The 22313-nt window shown below is 43.7% G+C and overlaps 2 protein-coding genes across 2 annotated transcripts; both read right to left on the bottom strand.

The window, feature by feature from the left end:
* Positions 1 to 543: 543 nt before the first annotated feature.
* On the bottom strand, positions 544 to 1494 carry LOC141129572 (olfactory receptor 52P1-like). Its single transcript, XM_073617669.1, has one exon. It carries the CDS (start codon positions 1492 to 1494, stop codon positions 544 to 546), a length of 951 nt encoding a protein of 316 aa, XP_073473770.1.
* Positions 1495 to 20301: 18807 nt separating this feature from the next.
* On the bottom strand, positions 20302 to 21252 carry LOC141129573 (olfactory receptor 52N2-like). Its single transcript, XM_073617670.1, has one exon. It carries the CDS (start codon positions 21250 to 21252, stop codon positions 20302 to 20304), a length of 951 nt encoding a protein of 316 aa, XP_073473771.1.
* Between the last annotated feature and the right edge of the window lie 1061 nt (positions 21253 to 22313).

Genomic DNA, 22313 nt, shown 5'->3' on the forward strand with positions numbered 1-22313 from the left:
CAGTTTGTGATTTTATTGTATCAGATACTATGTTTTTGTATTAAATACATTGTATTTTAACTCTACTTTTTGAGTCTGTGCTTACCTTGCTATACAGATACAATGGTCCCCTTCAAAAATCCCATCTTTTATGAGACAGCCTAGGCTCTCTCTCATTAAGTGATACAAAATACAGATCTTAAACACTTCTAAGAACAAATCCAAAAGTCATGTTTCTTTTCTCTTGGATTACAGGTTCCTCAGAGAGAATAGTAAACCTTTAGGGCCATATCATCGGAAAGTTTTTTTGGTTCAAAATCAGAGGCCATATAACCACATACCTGAGTCTATTGATAAGATATAGATTTTGTAGGCAGCAATACCGTCACTAACATACCTCCTGCCAATTTTTTAATATTCAGACCATTTAAAAAGGATCAGACAAAAAAAAATCATAGTTCTGATTCTCCTCAGCCAAACAAAGGTGATTGGCTGCCATATTTATCTGCATTTGACTGTCCTCTGCAGTGCGGGTTCAGTAAAGCCAGCAAAATATGTCCAAAATTACCGAAATACGGACTTCTGTGGACAGTATAATTTTAAAACATTCTTCTGGATTTCTTTGGTTTTTATTCCATATATTATTGGGTTGAGCATTGGAGGAATTATCAGGTATAGGATAGACAGGATAATTTGGGTGGAAGAAGCTGTGTGCCCCCCAAACCTTTGGGTGACAAAGGAGAAAAGTGCCGGGATGTAAGACAGAAGAATGACACAAACATGGCTGACGCATGTACTCCCGACTTTGTGTCTGGCCTCTCGGGATGGGAGGTTGAAGACAGCGGTTACAATCATTACATATGACACTGCAATGCCCATGACATCTACTCCAACTACAAACAGAGCGACTGCTAACCTGTACACAACATTAACTCTGATGTCTGCACAGGCCAGCTTAGCCACGGCCATGTGCTCACAATAAGTATGCTCAATCACATGGTTCTTGCAAAATAACAACCTCCTAATCAGGAAAGGATGTGGAAATATCAAAAGAGTCCCTCTCAAGATCACCAAGACTCCAATTTTTGCAATCAATGGGTTGGTCAAGATGGCGGAATATCTCAGTGGTTGGCATATGGCAACATAACGATCAAAGGCCATAGCCAAGACGACCGAGGAGGCCATGATAGAGAAGGAATGGATGAAGAACATCTGAACCAGGCAACTCTCAAAGGAGATCTCTTGGAGTTTGAACCAGAAGAGTTGGAGCATTTTGGGAAGGGCAGCACTGGATTGGACAAGGTCTGTTAACAACAACATGGAAAGGAAGAGGTACATGGGTTGGTGGAGGCTCTCCTCCCTTAAAATAGTAAGCAGGACACTAATATTTGCCAACAAGGTTATCAAGTACATGAAGAAGATTGGAAATGAAATCCAAACCTGGGCATCTACTAGCCCAGGAATTCCAATCAGGATGAAATAAGAGGAGCTCTGATTATCACCACCAGATGTCATGACTTTATTGTCAGCTGGTCCAAGACATCCTCTTCTCAGTTGACAAAATCAGGAAACACTTTAAGGATTTCTCTTCACAGAGATAAAACTACTGTTCTGCTGAAGACAAAACAAATATGAAAAGGAGGTTACAAAAATATTAGTAATATTTCTATAAGTACAAAAACCAAACAGAACCAGAATTGTGATACTCTCTCTCCCCCCCCAAGGATTGTGGTGGTCTGGCCTTTCATGATATTCTAAAGTATCATGCCACCTAATCAGACTGGTAGACTGGCACAGATATAAAGGTTTGAAGATTTGGATCGCCATGGAAAAAAACCTTGATGCATTTCCCCCACCATCACCTTCCATTTTGTACCCAACACATACCTTCACATCTCAAAATACATCCGACCATTGGGCCTGCTCTCAAATGTTGTGTGACTGCCATGTCAAAATATAAACTCTCTCCAGCTCCATCTCCTCTCTACCCAGTCCTGGATAATTCTGCCTTTCCTGATGGTTTAGGCCCAGGTCGCTTTCTTGAACGCATGCATGGAAATGTCTTCCAAGCCGTCTCATTTTACAAGACAATGATGGATGGACCTCCCTTAATGTGCTCATGAGGGTTTATGGTTCATGCCACCTAGATGCATGGAGGGCCTCGCAACTGTGCCATTTTTATTTTCACTTTACCTATCCCTCGAGACCTTATAAGACCATTCACTGCCTACAGGAGTCTATGTGTGAAAAGAGTCTCACTCAGATACTCTCTCTTTCTCTAATTTGTACTCTCATCATCTCCCAGCTTCTGGAACACCACTTCCTTCCCCTCTTGGCTAAACAGGAACAGGACTTAAATTTAATCCTTTTCCCTCAACAGAAATGCAAACTTCTTTATTTCACCATAAAATCCTCCATATGCACTTGAATTCAGGAAACAAACTTCAAGCTATTCTCCAGATTGTACAGGACATTAACTGTCAGGACCCAGGTCTGAACCTGCAACCTCTGCTGATGTCTCTTCTTACTCAGCCACCTGGAATGCTGAACAACTACCTGGACAATTCCTTGAATGACACTTGCCTTGTACCTTTTTTCTCATGGACCTTGAGCTCTTTGCTCCTCCCATGAACTTTCCTTGCATTTCCTGTTTGCCAGATTATTGCTCTCTCTCTAGCTATCTCGGTCTTGATACTTCTGCTGTCATTCATATCTTTGCTCTCACTCATTAACAACCTTTGACTTGTGACTCGACTATGCTTCTGCTTGATCCCAACCTGCAACCACCTGTTACAGACCTTTGGCTTGTTTACTGATTACGCTTCTGCTTGCTCCCTACCTGCTGCTGGGGACCCCGACTTGCTCACCTTCTTGTGGGGCAATCCTGAGGACCATGACCTGATACTAACATGCAGCAAAACCCATCTCCATCATCAGGAACTCTGGTGAATACTGGTTAGTGCTTAGACTCCGCACCTTGGGTGAGTCCATGTAATTCGCTAGGGTGACCTGCATGCATACCTATTCTTCTGGTCATTGGGAGCCTCCCTACAGCTATAGCTACTTGTCTCCAAGCCTGCCTCTGATCATGACACCAACTGTACTTCATGAACAATTTTAAGATTCTCCAGACATGTACTGGAGGTGCTGGCAGGACAAGGGTTTGATCCTCCATATATTCTGGTCCTGTCCCCTGCTAAGGACCTTCTGGACAGAGGTTAGGTGAATCTCCTGAAAATTCACAGACTTCCCTTTGCCAGACTGTCCGGCCTTTTTTCTATTACACCATCCTTCAATCCCCATAAGATATACAAGTGATCTGTCATCTTCTGAACGCTGCCAAATCCTGCATTCCTCTATAGTGGAAGAATGTCAAGCCCCCCTCTCTATCCCCATGTGGCTACGTAAATTTGAAGAAATAAACTGCATGGAGGATCTCAACCCCTCTCCTCCAAAACAAACATGACATGTACAAGAGCACCTGGTTTTACTGAAATGCCTTTGTCTTCTCGGAGGAAGATAAGATGCTTTTGGTGAACAACCTCTGATTTTTGAAGTAATACCTCTTTAATGCCTCTGAGGGTTAATCGATATACAGTATCTCACAGAAGTGAGTACATCCCTCACATTTGTGTAAATCTTGTGAGTGTACAGCTTGTATAACAGTGTAAATTTGCTGTCCCCTCAAAATAACTCAACACACAGCCATTAACGTCTAAAGCGCTGGCAACAAAAGTCAGTACACCCCTAAGTGAAAATCTCCAAATTGGGCCCAACGTGTCAATATTTTGTGTGGCCACCATTATTTTCCAGCACTGCCTTAACCCTCTTGGGCATGGAGGTCACCAGAGCTTCACAGGTTGTCACTGGAGTCCTCTTCCCCTCCTCCATGACGACATCACGGAGCTGGTGGATGTTAGAGACCTTGCGCTCCTCCACCTTCCATTTGAGGATGTCCCACAGATGATCAATAGGGTTTAGGTCTGGAGACATGCTTGGCCAGTCCATCACCTTTACCCTCAGCTTCTTTAGCAAGGCAGTGGTGGTCTTGGAGGTGTGTTTGGGGGATCATGCTCTGCTTCAGTATGTCACAGTACATGTTGGCATTCATGGTCCCCTCAATGATCTGTAGCCCCCCAGTGCCGGCAGCACTCATGCAGCCCCAGACCATGACCCTCCCACCACCATGCTTCACTGTAGACAAGACACACTTGTCTTTGTCCTCCTCACCTGGTTGCCCCCACACACGCTTGTCACCATCTGAACCAAATAAGTATATCTTTGTCTCATCAGACCACATATCTTAATATTAATATTGTTATTGTCATCATCATGATGCTCCTCAACAAAACCCTAACCTCCATATAAACACACCCTCAGGCTAAGAAACGATTACACATTTAACCAATGCATGCAGCCTTCTTTCAAAGATCTGACATAAAAATCTAGGGGACGTGAAAGGACAGAAAGAATAGTCACACAGCCAGATACTGAGAGACAGCAGTTATGGGGACCTGACATTCCTTCACGCCTTTGTCCAGGCCTCCTGCTGCCACCTGTCCTTCTCTAAAACCCAGAATCTTCCCAACCTCACCCAGAACGTCGTGCACCACCACCTCGACAGGAAGGACTTTTTTCCAAGTGGAAACCTGACACCGTGCATTCCATGTGTAGTAAAGAACTATTAAGCTAACTAGAAAAAGTGTCTCAAAATCAAAATCCTGATAAGTCTGAAAAGCCCCATACGACCACTCCGCATAACTCAAGAAGGAAAGGAGAGGGATACCCAGAGACCTACCCACCCACCTATAGACTTCTATATTGAAGGGGCACTGAATCAAGAAATGGCCCATCGTCACCTCCACCCCACCACACTCTACTCTTATACATCCACGGTTCTCCGCAGAGCGATGTTTCAAGTTGCCCTTCACATAGTCTGCCATGGAACAAGTGCCAGGCCAAACCCTAAAATTTTAAAGGGATTCTCTTCAGATTAATCAGACACAGATACTCTCTCACAACATGGCCTGGACAAGCCCTCAAGGCCAGTGACTCGCTAAAGGCAGATTCAACAACCCTCCTCTCCAGGTCCTTCTTAGGAAGAGACTTCATTTCCTCTGCCATCACTTGCCACTGCCGAAGCATTTTCAGACACCAGAGGCCAGAATCTCACCGTGCTAAGACCCTACGGCTTTTCATTGGACATTAGAGTGTAAGCTCCTCTGGTGCAGAGACTGAAGTGACATATAATGTGAAAATAAAAAAACAATGAAGTGAGATATTGGGTTTTATTAGATTCAATAATAGATTATTATTTTCATGGAAGGAGATGATTAATGTTCAGTCAATGGTTTATTGTTTTATTTTTTTCCAAAGCACAGTCCTGCCAAATGCCGACGAATCTTGACGTTTTTTGAAGAATAAATAGGACAAAATAAGTGAAAATATTTGGAATAGTGTTAGTCATGCAAAATGTGTCACACATTAAAGAAAAAGACATTTTTTTTTTCATTTTGGTTCATTTTTCTGCCTGTAATAAAACATAAATTCAGAGTATTAAAAAAAGAAAAAATGCTTTTTCAGTTATTCTCTATACAACAAAATTAACAAATAAATAAAAAGAAAAAAGAAAAAAAAAAGAAAACAAAGTTACCAAATAAATTCTCATTAATGCTGAAAAAAAGAAACAATGTAAAAATAAGTTTGCCATGTAAAGTGTCCAGAGAAGTATCATTTCTAATACTGGAACATAGGAAATGTTCAGAATGTAGTCCGGTCAGGAAGACTCTGCCTTTGTAGATGGTGTCTATGATTATAAAGCTTGTGTGATCTTCTGTGGACCCTTCATGGTGGTCAGATCATCTCATTATAATTAGGATGTGGATCCCATAAGAGTCACATAGACAGGCTGGGGAGATCCGACCTTCACCGGGAGGTTTTCTTCCTTCCTATGTGTTCCTTCCAGACATACTTCTATATTTTCTCTCCTTGTGATCACAGTTCATACAATTATTTCATCAGACTGGACAAGGAACCTCCAATATTTTGGTAGTGATGACTAATTCCAGGACATTACTAGTGATGAGCCGAACACCTCCCTAGTTCGGTGCGCACCAGAACATGCGAACAAGCAAAAAAATTTGTGAGAACAGTCTAAAGTCTATGGGACACGGACATAAAAAATCAAAAAGTGCTAATTTTAAAGGCCTATATGCAAGTAATTGCCATAAAAAGTGTTTGGGGACCCGGGTCCTGCCCCAGGGGACATGAATCATACACATAGGTTGGACTTGATGGACTTGTGTCTTTTTTCAACCTCACCTACTGTAACTATGAATCAATGCAAAAAAAAGTTTTTAAAATGGCCATTTTTCAGGAGCAGTGATGTTAATGATTCTTAAAGTGAAACAATAAAAATGAAATATTCATTTAAATATCGTGCCTGGGGGGTCCCCTTAGTCTGCTTGTAAAGTGGCGCATCTGTGCGATGTGTAGAACATGCCGCAGAAAAATGACATTTCTAAAGGAAAAAATGTCATCTAAACTTGCTTGCGGCTGTATTGTATTGACCAGCTCCAGGCAATATAGATGAGAAGTCAAGGAAAGAAAATTGGCATGGGTTCCCCCCAATATCCATACAAGACCCTTATGTGAGCATGCAGCCTGGAAGACAGGATAAGGGGGGGATGAGCGAGCGCCCCCCTCCTGAACCATACCAGGCCACATGCCCTCAACATGGGGAGGGTGCTTAGGGGTCCCCCTCAAAACACCTTGTCCCCACGTTGATGGGGACAAGAGCCTCTTCCCCACAATCCTGGCCATTGATTGCCGTGGTCTGCAGGTGGGGGGCTTATCGGAGTCTGGAAGCCCCCTTTAACAAGGAGGCCCCCAGATCCGGCCACCCCCCCTATGTGAATGGGTATCAGGAACATTGTACCCCTACTCATTTACCAAAAAAAGTGTTAAAAAGTAAAAACCACAAAAGACAGTTTTTGACAATTCCTTTATTAAAAAAGAAAAAAAAAGTGTCCTGCGATGTCCATCATTCTTCAATTACGCAGATGGACCGAAAAGTATATAAAAAAAAATGGAAAAACTCTACCTTGGAAGGCCTTCTTCCGACTGCTGTCTTATTAAAGGTAAGGGCGGGGCCACCTGCTGACGTAACCGGATGACCTCACATGACGTCAGAAGGTGACGGGGTGACTCAGTTACGTCACCAGGTGGCCCCGCCCTTGCCTATATAACAGATGTCACAGCCAAGAGACAGCAGTTGCTGGGAGGCCTCCCTTCGAGGCAGAGTTTTTAATTTTTTTTTCTATTTTACAGGTCCATTGGGCGGCGTGATTGAAGATTGATGGACATCCCGTGATGTCCATCAATCTTCAATCACGCCGCCCGACTGACCTTTTTTTCTTTTTTTTATAAAGAAATTGTCAAAAACTGTCTAGTGTGGTTTTTACTTTTTGACTTTTTTGGTGAATGGGTTGGGGTACAATGTACCCGATACCTATTCACATACGGGGGGCGGGATCTGGGGGTGCTTGCTCACCCCCCTCTTTCCTGCCAGGATGCTTGCTTGGATAAGGGTCTGGTATGGATTTTGGGAGGGACCCCATGCAATTTTGTTTTTTTTATTTTAGCGTGGAGTTTCCCTTAAAATTTAAGCCAAACCCAAAGGGCCTGGCATGGATTTTGGGGGGGACCCCATGCTGTTTTTTTTTTTTTTTACACAGAGTTCCCCTTAAAATCTATATCAGACACAAAGGACCCGGTATGGATTTTGGGTAAGACCCCATGATGTTTTTTTTCTTAGTTCTATCATAGGGTTTCCCTTAACCACTTCAATGCACTGTATTATATACTGTACACTGACAGCACTGTATATATATTCTACACTGACTGCACTGTAGATATAGATATATATATTAGACTGCCTGCACTGTATATATAGTCTACACTGAATGCATGGTATACTGTATACTACACGATATACATATATATTATATATATTATTACACTGACTGCATTGTATATATAGTCTACACTGACTACACTGTATATACTAAGCTGCCTGCACGTCACTAACTAACCTGCCTAATCTAGCTCAAGTTCTCAATCTCTCTCCATTAATGCATGCTACATACGGCCACCATGTAAGCAGCCTTATATAGTGTGGGGTGTGGACGTAGCACCCTGTCTTTGGCCAATTATGGCTCTCCCAGCAGATAGTGCTGTGATTGGCCAAAGCACACAGGTCAATCAGCTGCCGTCAATGCACTGCGATCTCGCAGTGCAATATGGGGCGCTCTGTGGGGCCCAAATTTGCCGTGAATGCCCCATGTGTTCGGTTCGTCTGCGAACAAATGCACACCCAGTGTTTGAGTCGAACTTCCGTTCGATTCGAACATCAGGACCATCCCTAGACACTACCGCTGAAGAACCCCAAGATCCCAGACCATTATATATATATATATATATATATATATATATACCGTAAATATATATATATATATATATATAGGCAATGAGTGGAGAAGTCTTTGGCACCCATAAACCAACTGAACCATCCATTGTTGGTGCTGTATTGAGATGTGATGGTATAGTGGTGTTCCTTCCAGAGAGATTCTTCCTTTTCTCTCCTTATGATCACAGTTCATACAATTATTTCATAAAGATCCCAATGTATAAAACATCCACAAAAAACTACAAAGTCCAATCGAAGACAATAAAGAATATCCCATGCCAGTGAGTCAACCTCCACCACAGATATTTCATGTCAGGCTTAGGAGAACTGTATGACCTTCAAATCATAGAAAGGTCATGTATGGCGTATGTTATTATGCAGACCCACCAATCTAACGTTTCTCTCCTTATGATCACAGTTCATACAATTATTTCATCAGACTGGACAAAGATCCCTCCAATATTTTGGTAGCGATGACTAAATCCAGGACACTATCATTGAGGAACCTCAGGGTCCCAAACCATGAAATATATGCAGATAATGATTGGAGAAGTCTTTGTTATGATGCCAACAAACTGAACAATCCATTGTTGATGCTGTATTGAGATGTGAGGGTACAGCGGTTGTTGGAGGCATCATTAGATCTTTTATTTTTTCAGTTGGTTTAGAGCGGACTAAGCTCAAAGAGATGAGCAGATTCAGAACACTTTATTATTCCCGAAGGTTTGATCCATGAAACACAATCTCAGCATCAAACCCCATTGAAGTCTACGAGTGGAGTGAATCTTGAGACTAAATTTAGGCTTTGTTAAAGGTCAATAAGCAAAGTGTTATCAAAAAAAGACACAAGGAGCTCGGCACTGTCATGGGTGGCACAGTGAGGAGAGGGTCCATTTATTGTGACTTGGAGGGTGACTTGGGAAGGACACCAATCCTTTAAATCAGAGTTTCCCACCCTTTTTTCAGTCAAGGCACCCCCTTAAAAATTATGAACAATCTCGAGGCACCCCATTCTAAAATGTAAAAACTATTTTAATAGTTTTATATAACGCAGCAACATCTACAAGTTTATGTAGGACACCCAACGTTAGAGGTGATTTATTCTTCCAAAGCAAATACACTTTTGCAAACTGGTACTGACTAGTATTCCAATGTTTCTCTTCTCCCTCAGTTTTTCTCCATCATTTAGCTAGTGTGACCCCCCCAACGTTGATGGAGAGGGGCAGGGGAGGGTAAAACAAGGATACTATTCAGGTGACTAAGATTCTCCCTATCAACTGATGACACCATTGGTCATTAGGATGTCGGCAGCTAGAAGGTTGTCATGGTACACAATAAAAACTTGTGGCTTTGTGTAACTAAAAGGAGCAGCCTCCATCCACCTGCTGTCTTGTATACCATTTTTGGTCAATTTTTAGGCATTTTGCCAAGGCACCCCTGAAGAAACCTCAAGGCGCCCCAGGATGCCTGGGCACCCTGGCTAAAAAAGGCTTCTTTAAATGACATGCTTGGGAGATGTCTTTAAGCTGAATGTGGTGTTATGGAATGGTCCGATGTTCACTGATAGCGTCAGCAACACATGACTGTCCGCCATTTTAGATTCAGTGTGTGGCCCATTAAGGGCGCAAGGGCACCGCCCCCTATTTTCAGCCACACCCTCTATGTAAAATGGATAGACTCATGCATTGCATGAATCTATCCATGGCCACTGTAGCCACCCCAATTCAGGCGCCCGGCCCCTTTTCGGATACCGGGCGCCTGAATCACAGCAGTGGCGGGGGGGGGGTTTGAAGCACCTGAATAGAGCCAGAGGCTCTAATAGGCTTCAAAAAAGGTGAACTGCGAGCGCAAAGCATTGCGCACACAGTCCACCCAGGTGTGTTCGCTTTGCTAACACTGATCCGCCTCTCACCCAAACAGAAGGCGCGAGTCTAATACCCGTCACCTGATTGGCTGAAGGCAGAGGTGCTCCGATTGGACACCTAGCAGAAGGAAGCAGAGACGCACGCATGGGAGGACAGAGAACGATGGAGGATGCAGGAGCCATCGCCTGACCCACCACCAGGATGGGGTAAGTGTGTGCTGGTCAGATGGTGAGCGGTGGGGGGGGGGGGCTGGGGGGGTGTCACAGAGGCTGTATATGATGTTCACAGAAGCTGCATATGATGGGCACAGGCTGCATAGTATGGGCACAGGCTGTATATGATGTTCACAGAAGCTACATATGATGGGCACAAAAGGTGCATATGATGGGCACACGCTGCATATTATGGGCACAGGCTGTATATTATGTTGACAGAAGCTACATATTATGGGCACAGGCTACATATTGTAGGCACAGGCTGCATAGTATGGGCACAGGCTGTATGTTATGTTCACAGAAGCTGCATATGATGGGCACAAAAGGTGCATATGATGGGCACACGCTGCATATTATGGGCACAGGCTGTATATTATGTTGACAGAAGCTACATATTATGGGCACAGGCTACATATTGTAGACACAGGCTGCATAGTATGGGCACAGGCTGTATGTTATGTTCACAGAAGCTGCATATGATGGACACAGAAGCTGCATAAGATGGACACAGAAGCTGCATATGATGGGTACAGAAGTTGCATAAGATGGACACTGGCTACATATGTTGGGCACAGAGGCTGAATTTTATGGGCACAGTGGCTGCAATTGATGTTTTTTTTCAGTATTTTTCAGTTTGTTTGCACCCCCCAAAAATTTTGAGTACCACCCGCCACTGCTGGTAGATTCTGTCAGCATGATCCTTCCTGGCAGTGCCGGATTTAGACCTTGCGAGGAGGCAAGGGTTAGTTAGACAATCAGCTATTGTGTTCCTTCAGGCGCACACACAAGTCCTAATAGATCAGATCATTAAAAGAAATAACATTCACTGCATCTCCTCCCATATTTAGTGCAATGTTCCTGGCCTGCACGGTCCCACATTAACATGTTTTCACCCTTGGTCCTTTTTCCCTCCTCAGTCTCCTTGGGCCCGCAAACGCCTTGAGCTACAGGTACTTTTTGTCTTTTTCCTCCTGGTTTCTAGATGACTTTAAATTCTGTATCTAGATCTACGTTGACATTTCGTTACTTTTTTTTTGTGTAGCACCCTCCTAGTTTAGGTGCTAGGATGTAAATAGTTAGATTGGTGTAATTTGCGCTTCCACCTAACAGTGGTGCTAGAGGTAAATCTATCTTCAGCATGCCTACTTACCAGAAGGCTGCAATTCTTTAGTTAGGGCTGCTCCTGGAGTTCTGGTGCTGGTTGAGTTTGCCTGGGCTCCTCCTGCCTTCTAGGAACCAATAGAGCTTTCTGGAACATGGATGGAAAGTTAGGCAAATAGGCATAATGAGTATGTAGCAGTCTCAGCAAATTACAGGGCAGGTGCCCCTGAGCATGCTGGGATTGGCCCTTTATATTCAGAGAACATGTGAGCTCAGGGTCCTTCCCAGATGGTGGAGTGCACCGGCCAGGGATGAGGCAGGCACTGGTAGCCATGCGGCCTCAGATGGGCAAGCTGAGGGCCTGGAGCTAAAGGAAAGGAGTGACCCTGGTGCTTCAGAAGAGCTGACTGAAGGGGAGCCATGTCTAAGAGGATCTGTGTGTGACTCCTGTGAGTACAGACCAAAGACCTAGGGGCCTGTTCTATTTAGCTACCCCCTTGTGCTAGTACAGTCAGCCAAGAGTCCAACTTAAAGGGATTGCTGGCTAGTAGTCTGCTTTGTCTGCCTGTCCTTCACTACAAGAGACTTTACTTATTCTATTGATTTCTACATTGCTACATAGGAGTAGTCTGCCATCCGCTCCCTGCAAGGGACTTCACCTACTTCTCAATTCTAGATCAGCTAGAGCCCTCAAGTTGTGTAAGTTTTATAAAGTTATATAGAGTATCCCTATAAAATCCCCTAACCTATCCAAGTTCCTACAAAGTAAAACTACAAAACAACACCCCTAGACTGGTCATTGACTACATCGAACTTAAGTGTATGTGTACCTGATAAGTACCATGTTTTGGTCTGCTTACGCTTACAGGATGCTTCATCGTGAGTGTCAAGTTTCCTTACTTCTTCCACTTTTATACATTTTGTTATGGATATATTGACATCTGTTTTTCTTTGATGTAACATTTAATAGCTAAATTTACCTTTCGTAACGTTACATATTCAGGGTGTAACATGCAACATGTTACTTTAGCTCCACCCCGGTCCTCCATTGTGTTTTTTTTCCCTTCATAAGGCTTACCCTGCCTTGGTTAGGAAAAAAACAGGCAAGGATGACAAGGTTGTAGCTAAAACACTTACAGGCGATCCAATCCATGGACTGCTGAGTGTTTTTTTTGGTTGAACTAGATGGACTGCTGAGTGTTTTTTTGGTTGAACTAGATGAACTACTGGGTGATTTTGGTTGAACTAGATGGACTGCTGAGTGTTTTTTTGGTTGAACTAGATGGACTACTTACTGAGAGTTTTTTTGGTTGAACTAGATGAACTGCTGAGTGTTTTATGGTTGAACTAGATGGACTACTGAGTTTTTTTTTTTGGTTGAACTAGATGGACTGCTGAGTGTTTTTTTGGTTGAAATAGATGGACTACTGAGTGTTTTATGGTTGAACTAGATGGACTACTGAGTGTTTTTTTTGGTTGAACTAGATGGACTACTGAGTGTTTTTTGGTTGAACTAGATGGACTGCTGAGTGTTTTTTTGGTTGAACTAGATGGACTACTGAGTGTTTTTTGGTTGAACTAGATGGACTGCTGAGTGTTTTTTTGGTCAAACTAGATGGACTACTGAGTGTTTTTTTTGGTTGAACCAGATGGACTACTGAGTGTTTTTTTGGTTGAACTAGATGGACTACTGAGTGTTTTTTTTGGTTGAACCAGATGGACTACTGAGTGTTTTTTTGGTTGAACTAGATGGACTACTGAGTGTTTTTTGGTTGAACTAGATGGACAACTGAGTGTTTTTTGGTTGAACTAGATGGACTACTGAGTGTTTTTTGGTTGAACTAGATAGATTTGTGTCTTTTATCAACCAGACTAACTATGTAACTATGTAGGCCAATACTCACAGCACTAGCCTGCCCCGATGTATATGTCATGTTAGAGAAGTCCTTCAGTACAGTCGGGAGGTTTGTGGTGGAGAAGATGACTTTTAACCACTTATACCGGCCACTTTCACCCCCTTCCTGCCCAGGCCAATTTTCAGCTTTCAGCGCTCTCACATTTTGCGCGGTCATGCAACGCTGTACACATATGACATTTTTATAATTTTTTTCACAAATAGAGCTTTCTTTTGGTGGTACTACAGTAATGCGTTAGGCTGGTGCGCCCTCTCTTCAGTTCTGGTCACCCAATTAGGCAGACCTTCCCATCCTCCACTCACCAGGCATAGTAGCTCAGTTAATGGGATGCCAAAGTGGATGGGAAGGGGTTAACCACTTAAAGAGGTGTTCCAGCCATGGAAAAAAAATAAAATAAAAGTCAGCAGCTGCAAATCCGGTACAAATACTGTGGCTGCTGACTTTTAATATAAGGGACATGTACCTGTCCAGGGAGCCTTCGATGTCAGCACCCCAAGCCGATCTGTCCATCGGATCGGGTGCAGGCCCCACCATTGTAGCTAAGGGAAACCATCAGTGAAGCCTTCAGTTTCCTACTGTGCATGCGCGAGTCTTGTGGTGCTTTCTGCATGGTCCTGTCATCTACATATGTGTTCACCACTACATGTGAGTCCAGGGGGACAGGGGCACTTTAAAAATAGTTTTTTATTATTTATTTTATTACTTTTTTTTTTACATTGTCCCTTTAAGATTTTCTTATTGATCTCTTTTATTGCTATCACAAGAAACGTAAACACCCCTGTAATAGGAATAGGGCATGACAGGTCCTCTTTATGGAGAGATCTGGGCTCTATAAGAACCTCAAATCTCCCGAGTCATCAGACGACCGTCCAGAGCAGCACTGTGCATTACAGGCCTCCCGAGTCCCCACAAGAGTCCCACTCCTGACTCACGAGTCCCAACGACGACTGTCCAGAGCAGAGAGCACCCACTGTGACTGTGTATATTACAATTACAGGCCTGAGGCCTCCCTTCAGACCACCGTCCATCCAGAGCACTGTGTGTGCATTACATCTACTTGGACCACCGGCATTCAGATCACTGTGTATTACAGGCCATCCCTCAGACCTGAGGCCACCACCCACATCCAGCACTGTGCAGCATTACAGGCCTTCTCTGACCAGTGACCACCGGCATACTGAGCACTGTGCAATACAGGCCATCCCTCAGACCTGAGACCACCATACAGCACTGTGCAGCATTACAGGATTCCTCTGACCACGGCATCCAGAGCACTGTAGCATTACAGGCCTCTCAGACCACCACCCCAGAGCACCGTGCATCATTACAGGCCTCCTCAGACCACCATCCAGAGCACTGTGTGCATTACAGGCCTCCTCAAACCACCGTTCCAGAGCACTGTGCAGTATTACAGCCCTCTCAGACCACTGCCCAGATCACTGTGTGCATTACAGGCCTCCTCAGACCATTGTCAAGATCACTCTGTGCATTACAGGCCTCAACAGACCAGTGTCAAGATCACTGTGTGTATTACAGGCCTCATCAGACCAGTGTGCAGAGCACTGTGTGCATTACAGACCTCCTCACTCAATCCAGGCACTGTGTGCATTACAGGCCTCCTCAGAACACTGTCCAGAGCAGGCATGCATTACAGGTCTCCTTAGACCACCATCCAGAGCACTGTGCACTATTACAGCCCTCTCAGACCACTGTCCAGAGCACTGTGTGCATTACAGGCCTCCTCAGATCACTGTCCAGAGATTACAGGCCTCCTCATACCACTGTCCAGAGCACTGTGTGCATTAAAGGCCTCCTCAGATCACAGTCCAGAGCACTGTGTGTATTACAGGCCCCCTCAGACCACCGTCCAGAGCATGTGTGCATTACAGGCCTCCTCAGACCACTGTCCAGAGCACTGTGTGCATTACAGGCCTCCACAGACCACCACCCAGAGCACTGTGTGCATTACAGGGCACCTTAGACCACCATTCAGAACACTGTGCAGTATTACAGCCCTCTCAAACCACCATCCAGAGCACTGTGTGCATTACAGGCCTCCTCAGAACAGTGTCCAGAGCACTGTGTGCATTGCAGGCCTCCTCAGACCACCATCCAGAGCACTGTGCAGTATTACAGCCCTCTCAGACCACTGTCCAGATCACTGTGTGCATTACAGACCTCCTCAGACCACTGTCAATAGCATGCATGCATTAGAGGCCTCCTCAGACCACTGTCAAGATCATTGTGTGCATTACAAGCCTCCTCAGATCACTGTCCAGAGATTACAGGCCTCCTCATACCACTGTCCAGAGCACTGTGTGCATTACAGGCCTCCTCAGATCACAGTCCAGAGCACTGTGTGTATTACAGGCCCCTCAGACCACTGTCCAGGGCATGTGTGCATTACAGGCCTCCTCAGACCACCGTCCAGAGGACTGTGTGCATTACAGGCCTCCACAGACCAGCACCCAGAGCACTGTGTGCATTACAGGCCACCTTAGACCACCATTCAGAACACTGTGCAGTATTACAGCCCTCTCAAACCACCATCCAGAGCACTGTGTACATTACAGGCCTCCTCAGAACAGTGGCCAGAGCACTGTGTGCATTACAGGCCTCCTCAGACCACCATCCAGAGCACTGTGCAGTATTACAGCCCTCTCAGACCACTGTCCAGATCACTGTGTGCATTACAGGCCTCCTCAGACCACTGTCAATAGCATGCATGCATTAGAAGCCTCCTCAGACCACTGTCAAGATCATTGTGTGCATTACAGGCCTCCTCAGACCAGTGTCCAGAGCACTGTGTGCATTACAGGCCTCCTCAGATCACCGTCCAGAGCACTGTGTGCATTACAGGCCTCCTCAGACCACTGTCCAGAGCAGGCATGCATTACAGGTCTCTTTAGACCACAATCCAGAGCACTGTGCAGTATTACAGCCTCTCAGACCACCATCCAGAGCACTGTGTGCAATCCAGGCCTCCACAGACCACCACCCAGAGCACTGTGTGCATTACAGGTCTCCTTAGACCACCATCCAGAGCACTGTGCAGGATTACAGCCCTCTCAGACCACCGTCCAGATCACTGTGTGCATTACAGGCCTCCTCAGATCACTGTCCAGAGCAAGTGTGCATTGCAGGCCTCCTCAGATCACTGTCCAGAGATTACAGGCCTCCTCAGATCATTGTCCAGAGATTACAGGCCTCCTCAGATCACTGTCCAGATCACTGTGTGCATTACAGGCTTCCTCAGACCACTGTCCAGAGCACTGTGTGCATTACAGGCTTCCTCAGATCACTGTCCAGAGCACTGTGTGTATTACAGGCCTCCTCAGTTCACTGTTCAGAGCACTGTGCAGTATTGCAGCCCTCTCAGACCACCGTCCAGATCACTGTGCGCACTACAGGTCTCCTCAGATCACCGTCCATAGCACTGTGTAGCATTACAGGCCTCTTCAGATCATCCAGAGTGGCTAAATCTGTATCTGTGAGTTTGTTCAAATCTCCATGCCATAACATATTTCCCCAATGAGAGTAGTTATGCATTTTGCATAGCGCGCTGCAGCGAACAGTGGGTGTGGCCAAATTTCTCTTGCTGACATCATTGCCCTGCCCCCCAGTGATGCCGAACCTGTCCCCAGGGAGCTGCCAACTGCTCCCAGATGGCAACAGATTTGTGTGTGACTATCTTGGTTACTTGGGGAGCCACAGTCCGGTCTGAATAATGTGGCCGGGGGTTTCAGTCCGCCTTAAGCCCGAGCACATGATTTAAAACCTGGACTGTCCGGGTGAATCCTGGACAGGTGGCAACCGTACTCCCACCTCTTCTAAAAAAGAGCGGCTCGGATCACTTTTAGCAGAAAGTCTGGCGCCTGCGGGAAATCTAATACTGGGGGGTTATGGCAACCTGCTGCAGCCAGAACTCTGGGATAAACCACTTGAAGAAGCCATTTTCTGACACTTTTTGTTTACATGTGAAAATCATCACCTATCAGTGCCCATCAGTGCCGCCTCATCAGTGCCACCCATGAGTGCCCATCAGTGTCGGCCTATCAGTGCCACCTCTCTGTGCACATCAGTGCCACCTCATCAGTGCTGCCTATCAGTGCCCATCAGTGAAAGAGAAAAAAAACCTGTTTGCAAAATTTTATAACAAAATATGAAAAACTTTTTTGTTTTTTTTTCAAGATTTTCATTCTTTTTTTGTTTGTTTAGCAAAAAATAAAACCTCCAGAGATGATTAAATACCACCAAAAGAAAGCTCTATTTGTGTGAAAAAAATGATAACAATGTCATATGTGTACAGTGTCACATGACCGCGCAATTGTCATTCAAAGTGCGACAGCGCTGAAAGCTGAAATTTGGCCTGGGCAGGAAGGGGGTAAAAGCGCCCCGGTAAGCAAGGGGTTAAGCGGAGCGGGGCCGCCACATCCCTAACAACCGATGTCTCATTAAGCTGTCAGTGGGGTTCCCCTGTTTATAGCTGAAGTGTAAAGGAAGTTCCGGCAAATGGAGATATGAAAAAAAAAAAAAAAAGCATCCAGGCAATGTTTATCAAAAACATCGCTTAGCCCTGAAACAGAAAGATAAAAAGAAACATTTTTTAATTTTGTATCTTTCTGTTTATTCATCTAAAGATCAAAGGGATGAACTCCCATCTGCAGATGAAGTCAGTTTAAAGCAACCTGTCAACCTGTCTGTTTAACCCCTTATTAGCTCTTCAAGGGGTTGTAAAGGTTCGTGTTTTTTCATCCTAATGCATCCTATGCATTAAGGTGAAAAAACACCTGGCAATGACGCCCCCCCCAGCTCCGCCCCCCGTTTACTTTCCTGAGCCCGTTCACCTGCTGTGCACGTCCTCCGGCATCCTCTTCTCCATGGAATCTGCCAGTTGATTGGATAGGTAGGATAGATGGATAGCAGTGCAGCCATTGGCTCGTGCTGCTGTCAATCACATCCAATGAAGCGCCCACCAGGGGGGGCGGGACCGAGTCATACACTCTGTGTCTATGGATGCAGCGTGTATGACAGGGAGCGAGCCCGGATACAGCTTCCCAGAGGGGGGTTAGCTATTGCGGGAAGGAGCCGAGACAGCCACCGAGGGACCCCAGAACAGGAGGCCACTCTGTGCAAAACGAACTGCACAGTGGAGGTAAGTATAACATGTTTGTTATTTAAAAAAAAAAAAAAGCTTTATTGAACTCCTTATTCACCTTCTCCATTTAATTAATATTTTCCTGCTGATTTAATTATTTTTGTTCACTTCTATTTTATAAATTATTAAAACTTTTTTTTTTTGCTTTGTTTGTTAATATACGTCACGTATCAGGTGGGGGGGCGAGGTGCTGAGAGGGCTCCCCTTTGCGGCTAAGCGGAGTGCCCCCCTGAAGGTGGTACAAGGAATGCAGTGCCCAAAAAAGTACGGTTTTCAGGTGTGCTTGGATAGTACCAGATGTACTCGGCCATCGGGCAGACCGGAGCAGAACCAGGAGCCAGGTCAGGGGTCATACACGGTAAGATCAGTCAGTAGCAGGGTTGGTAAGCCAAGCTGAGGTCAGAAACAATGAAAGGAGCAGGAGAAAAGTCAGGGTACAAGCCAGAAGATCAGGATAAGCGGGTCGGTAACGGGAGGTCAAAGATCAGGATACACAGAAGCACAGAGAACACCGGGAAGCTGACGATAATCAATCTAGAGGTCTCAGCAGCAGGTTTATATAAGCCGGTGAGCGCCATCATCTGTCACAATGTGCGCCCTATTGCGCCTGCCTGCGCCGTCGCCCATCTGCGTGTGCCAATGCAACAATATTTTTACACCTTTAACATATATTTACACGTTTCACATTGAAAATGTAAAAAAAAAAGACATTTACTTAATTTTGTAAATAACTTTTCAATGCTTTGTACCATTGCTGGCGTGTAAACAAAACAGTTGCGTTGGGTATCGGTATCGGCGAGTACTAAAAAAAAAAAGTGTCGGTACTCGTAAACAAAATGGTATCAGTGCATCCCTAATGAGTTCCACTTTTTGGCAACAGTAATATGAGCAGAAAATAGAACATGTACTATCGCAGTTCTAGTGGCTGGGGGGAGGGAAAGGACTCCAAACCCTATGCTGAGAATCACTAATGCGGGTGTAAGAAGAATTTGTAGTCCTGTAATGACAGAAAAGGGGAGGAGAAAACTTCTGGAGAACGTCACATCCCCGTAGGATATGCTGAAGGTTGCCTATTTGGTTAAGTGGGAACTGGGGAGGACTCTGGTTGAAGTTTTTTTGAAGTCTCATGAAGTCATCTATGAAATATTTATGGAGAGTTATCCCAAAGTTCTGTGCATGCTGGTGATTATCTCCTGTTAACCTTCATGGCCTGCAACCATTGTCCTAATGTAAATGTTTGGTCCAATTCCTTTTCCCATCCTAGCATGGCGTTCAAATTTTTTTTGACTAAGAAATTCTGGTTGCAGTATTTATAAAAGAAAGAGATTCCTTTAAGCACCTTAAATAATTTACCCGTGAGGAAGTCTCCGTATCTTCTGGGGTACCGCTATACCGCAGATTGGGTTTGTTCTCTAAAAATGCTTTATTTGCTTTATTCTGTACCCCTCAATTTTTTAATATTCAGACCATTTGAAAAGAATGAGAAAAAAAAATCATTGTCCTGATTCTCCTCAGCCAAACAAAGGTGATCGGTTGCCATATTTATCGGCATGTTATTTGCAGTGCGGGTTCAGTAAGTCCAACACAATATGTCCGAAAATTACTGAAATCTGGACTTCTGTGGACAGTATAATTTTAGAACGTTCTTCTGGATCTCTTTGGTTTTTATACCATATATTATTGGGTTGAGCATTGGAGGAATTATCAGGTATAGGATAGACAGGATAATTTGGGTGGAAGAAGCTGTGTGCCCCCCAAACCTTTGAGTGACAGAGGAGAAAAGTACCAGGACGTAAGCCAAAACTATTACACAAACATGGCTGACGCATGTACTCCCGACTTTGTGTCTGGCCTCTCGGGATGGGAGTTTGAAGACAGCGGTGACAATCATTATATATGACACTGTAATGCCCATGACATCTACTCCAATTACAAGCAGAGCGACTATTAACCCATACACAACGTTAATTCTGATGTTTGCACAGGACAGCTTAGCTACGGCCATGTGTTCACAATATGTATGATTAATTACATGGCTCTTGCAAAATGGCAACCTCTTGACCAGAATAGGAAGTGGAAATATCAGGAGAGTTCCTCTCATGACCACCAAGACTCCAATTTTTGCAATGAATGGGTTGGTCAAGATGGTGGAATATCTCAGTGGTTGGCATATGGCAACATAACGATCAAAGGCCATAGCCAAGCCAACAGTGGAGGCCATGATGGCACAGGAATGGATGAAGAACATCTGAATCAGGCAACCCTCAAAGGAGATCTCTTGGAGGTTGAACCAGAAGAGTAGGAGCATCTTGGGAAGAGCAGCACTGGATTGGACAAGGTCTTTTAACAACAACATGGAAAGGAAGAGGTACATGGGCTGGTGGAGGCTCTCCTCCTTTTTAATGGTAAGAAGGACACTAATATTGGCCAACAAGGTTATCAGGTACATGAAGGACATTGGCAATGAAATCCAGACATGGACATCTTGCAGACCAGGAATTCCAATCAGGAAGAAATAAGAGGAGCTCAGATTATCACCACCAGACGACATGACTCTATTGTGTGCTGGTCCAAGATGTCCTCTTCTAATGTTATCAGTGTAACAAAATCAGGAAACACTTTAGGGATTTCTCTTCACCGAGAAAAAAATACTATTCTATAAAAGATAAATCACATATAAAAAAGAGGTCCCACATGTATTAATAATATTCTAGGTCTACAAATAATCATCTCAGTTCTTCTATCTGTTTATTTCCCTAAATAATCCATTTCATTAAATAAATAAATAAATAAAAATAAAAAATAAAATAATAATAAATAAAATAAATAATACATACATTAATATATAATAATAATAATAATAATAATAATAATAATAATAATAATAATAATAATAATATAAATAAATAAATAATAATAAATACATAATACATAAAACAATATTTAATAAAAAAATAAATAATAATAATAATAATAATAATAATAATAATAATAATAATAATAATAATAATAATAATAATAGTAAATAAAATAAGTAAATAAATGCATAGCTATATGAAGAGCTATATAAATGTATAATAATAATAGTATGTGACTGTGGGGGAGGGGGCATTAGAGTGTGAGCTCCTCTGATACAGAGACTGATGTGACTGGCTCCATGATCTCTGTACAGCACTGCGGTATATGTCAGAGCTACAGTATATAAATGTATAATAATAATAGTTTGTGACTGTGGGGGGGGGGACATTAGAGTTTAAGCTCCTCTGGAATAGATTACAATTTTCATGGAAGGAGCTGAATAATGTTAAGACAATTCTTCTTTTTTTTTTTCTCTGAATTATTCAACTCAAAGCACAGTCCTGCCAAATGCTGAACAATCTTGGATTATTATTATTATTATTATTATTTTTATATTTTTTAATACTTGTTTTTCAGCCATACAGCAACGACATGTTTATCAAAACTTACCACAATTTTGCTCCTTTTTTAAAAGAATAAATAGGAAAAAATAAGTGAAGATATTTGGAACGATATTAGTCATACAAAATGTGTCACAAATCAGAGAAACTAAAACTGCATTTTTGCATTACGGTATATTTCTCTGCCTATCAT

Source organism: Aquarana catesbeiana, linkage group LG02 (genome assembly GCF_042186555.1).
Source record: "Aquarana catesbeiana isolate 2022-GZ linkage group LG02, ASM4218655v1, whole genome shotgun sequence".
Classification (NCBI taxonomy): Eukaryota; Metazoa; Chordata; class Amphibia; order Anura; family Ranidae; genus Aquarana; species Aquarana catesbeiana.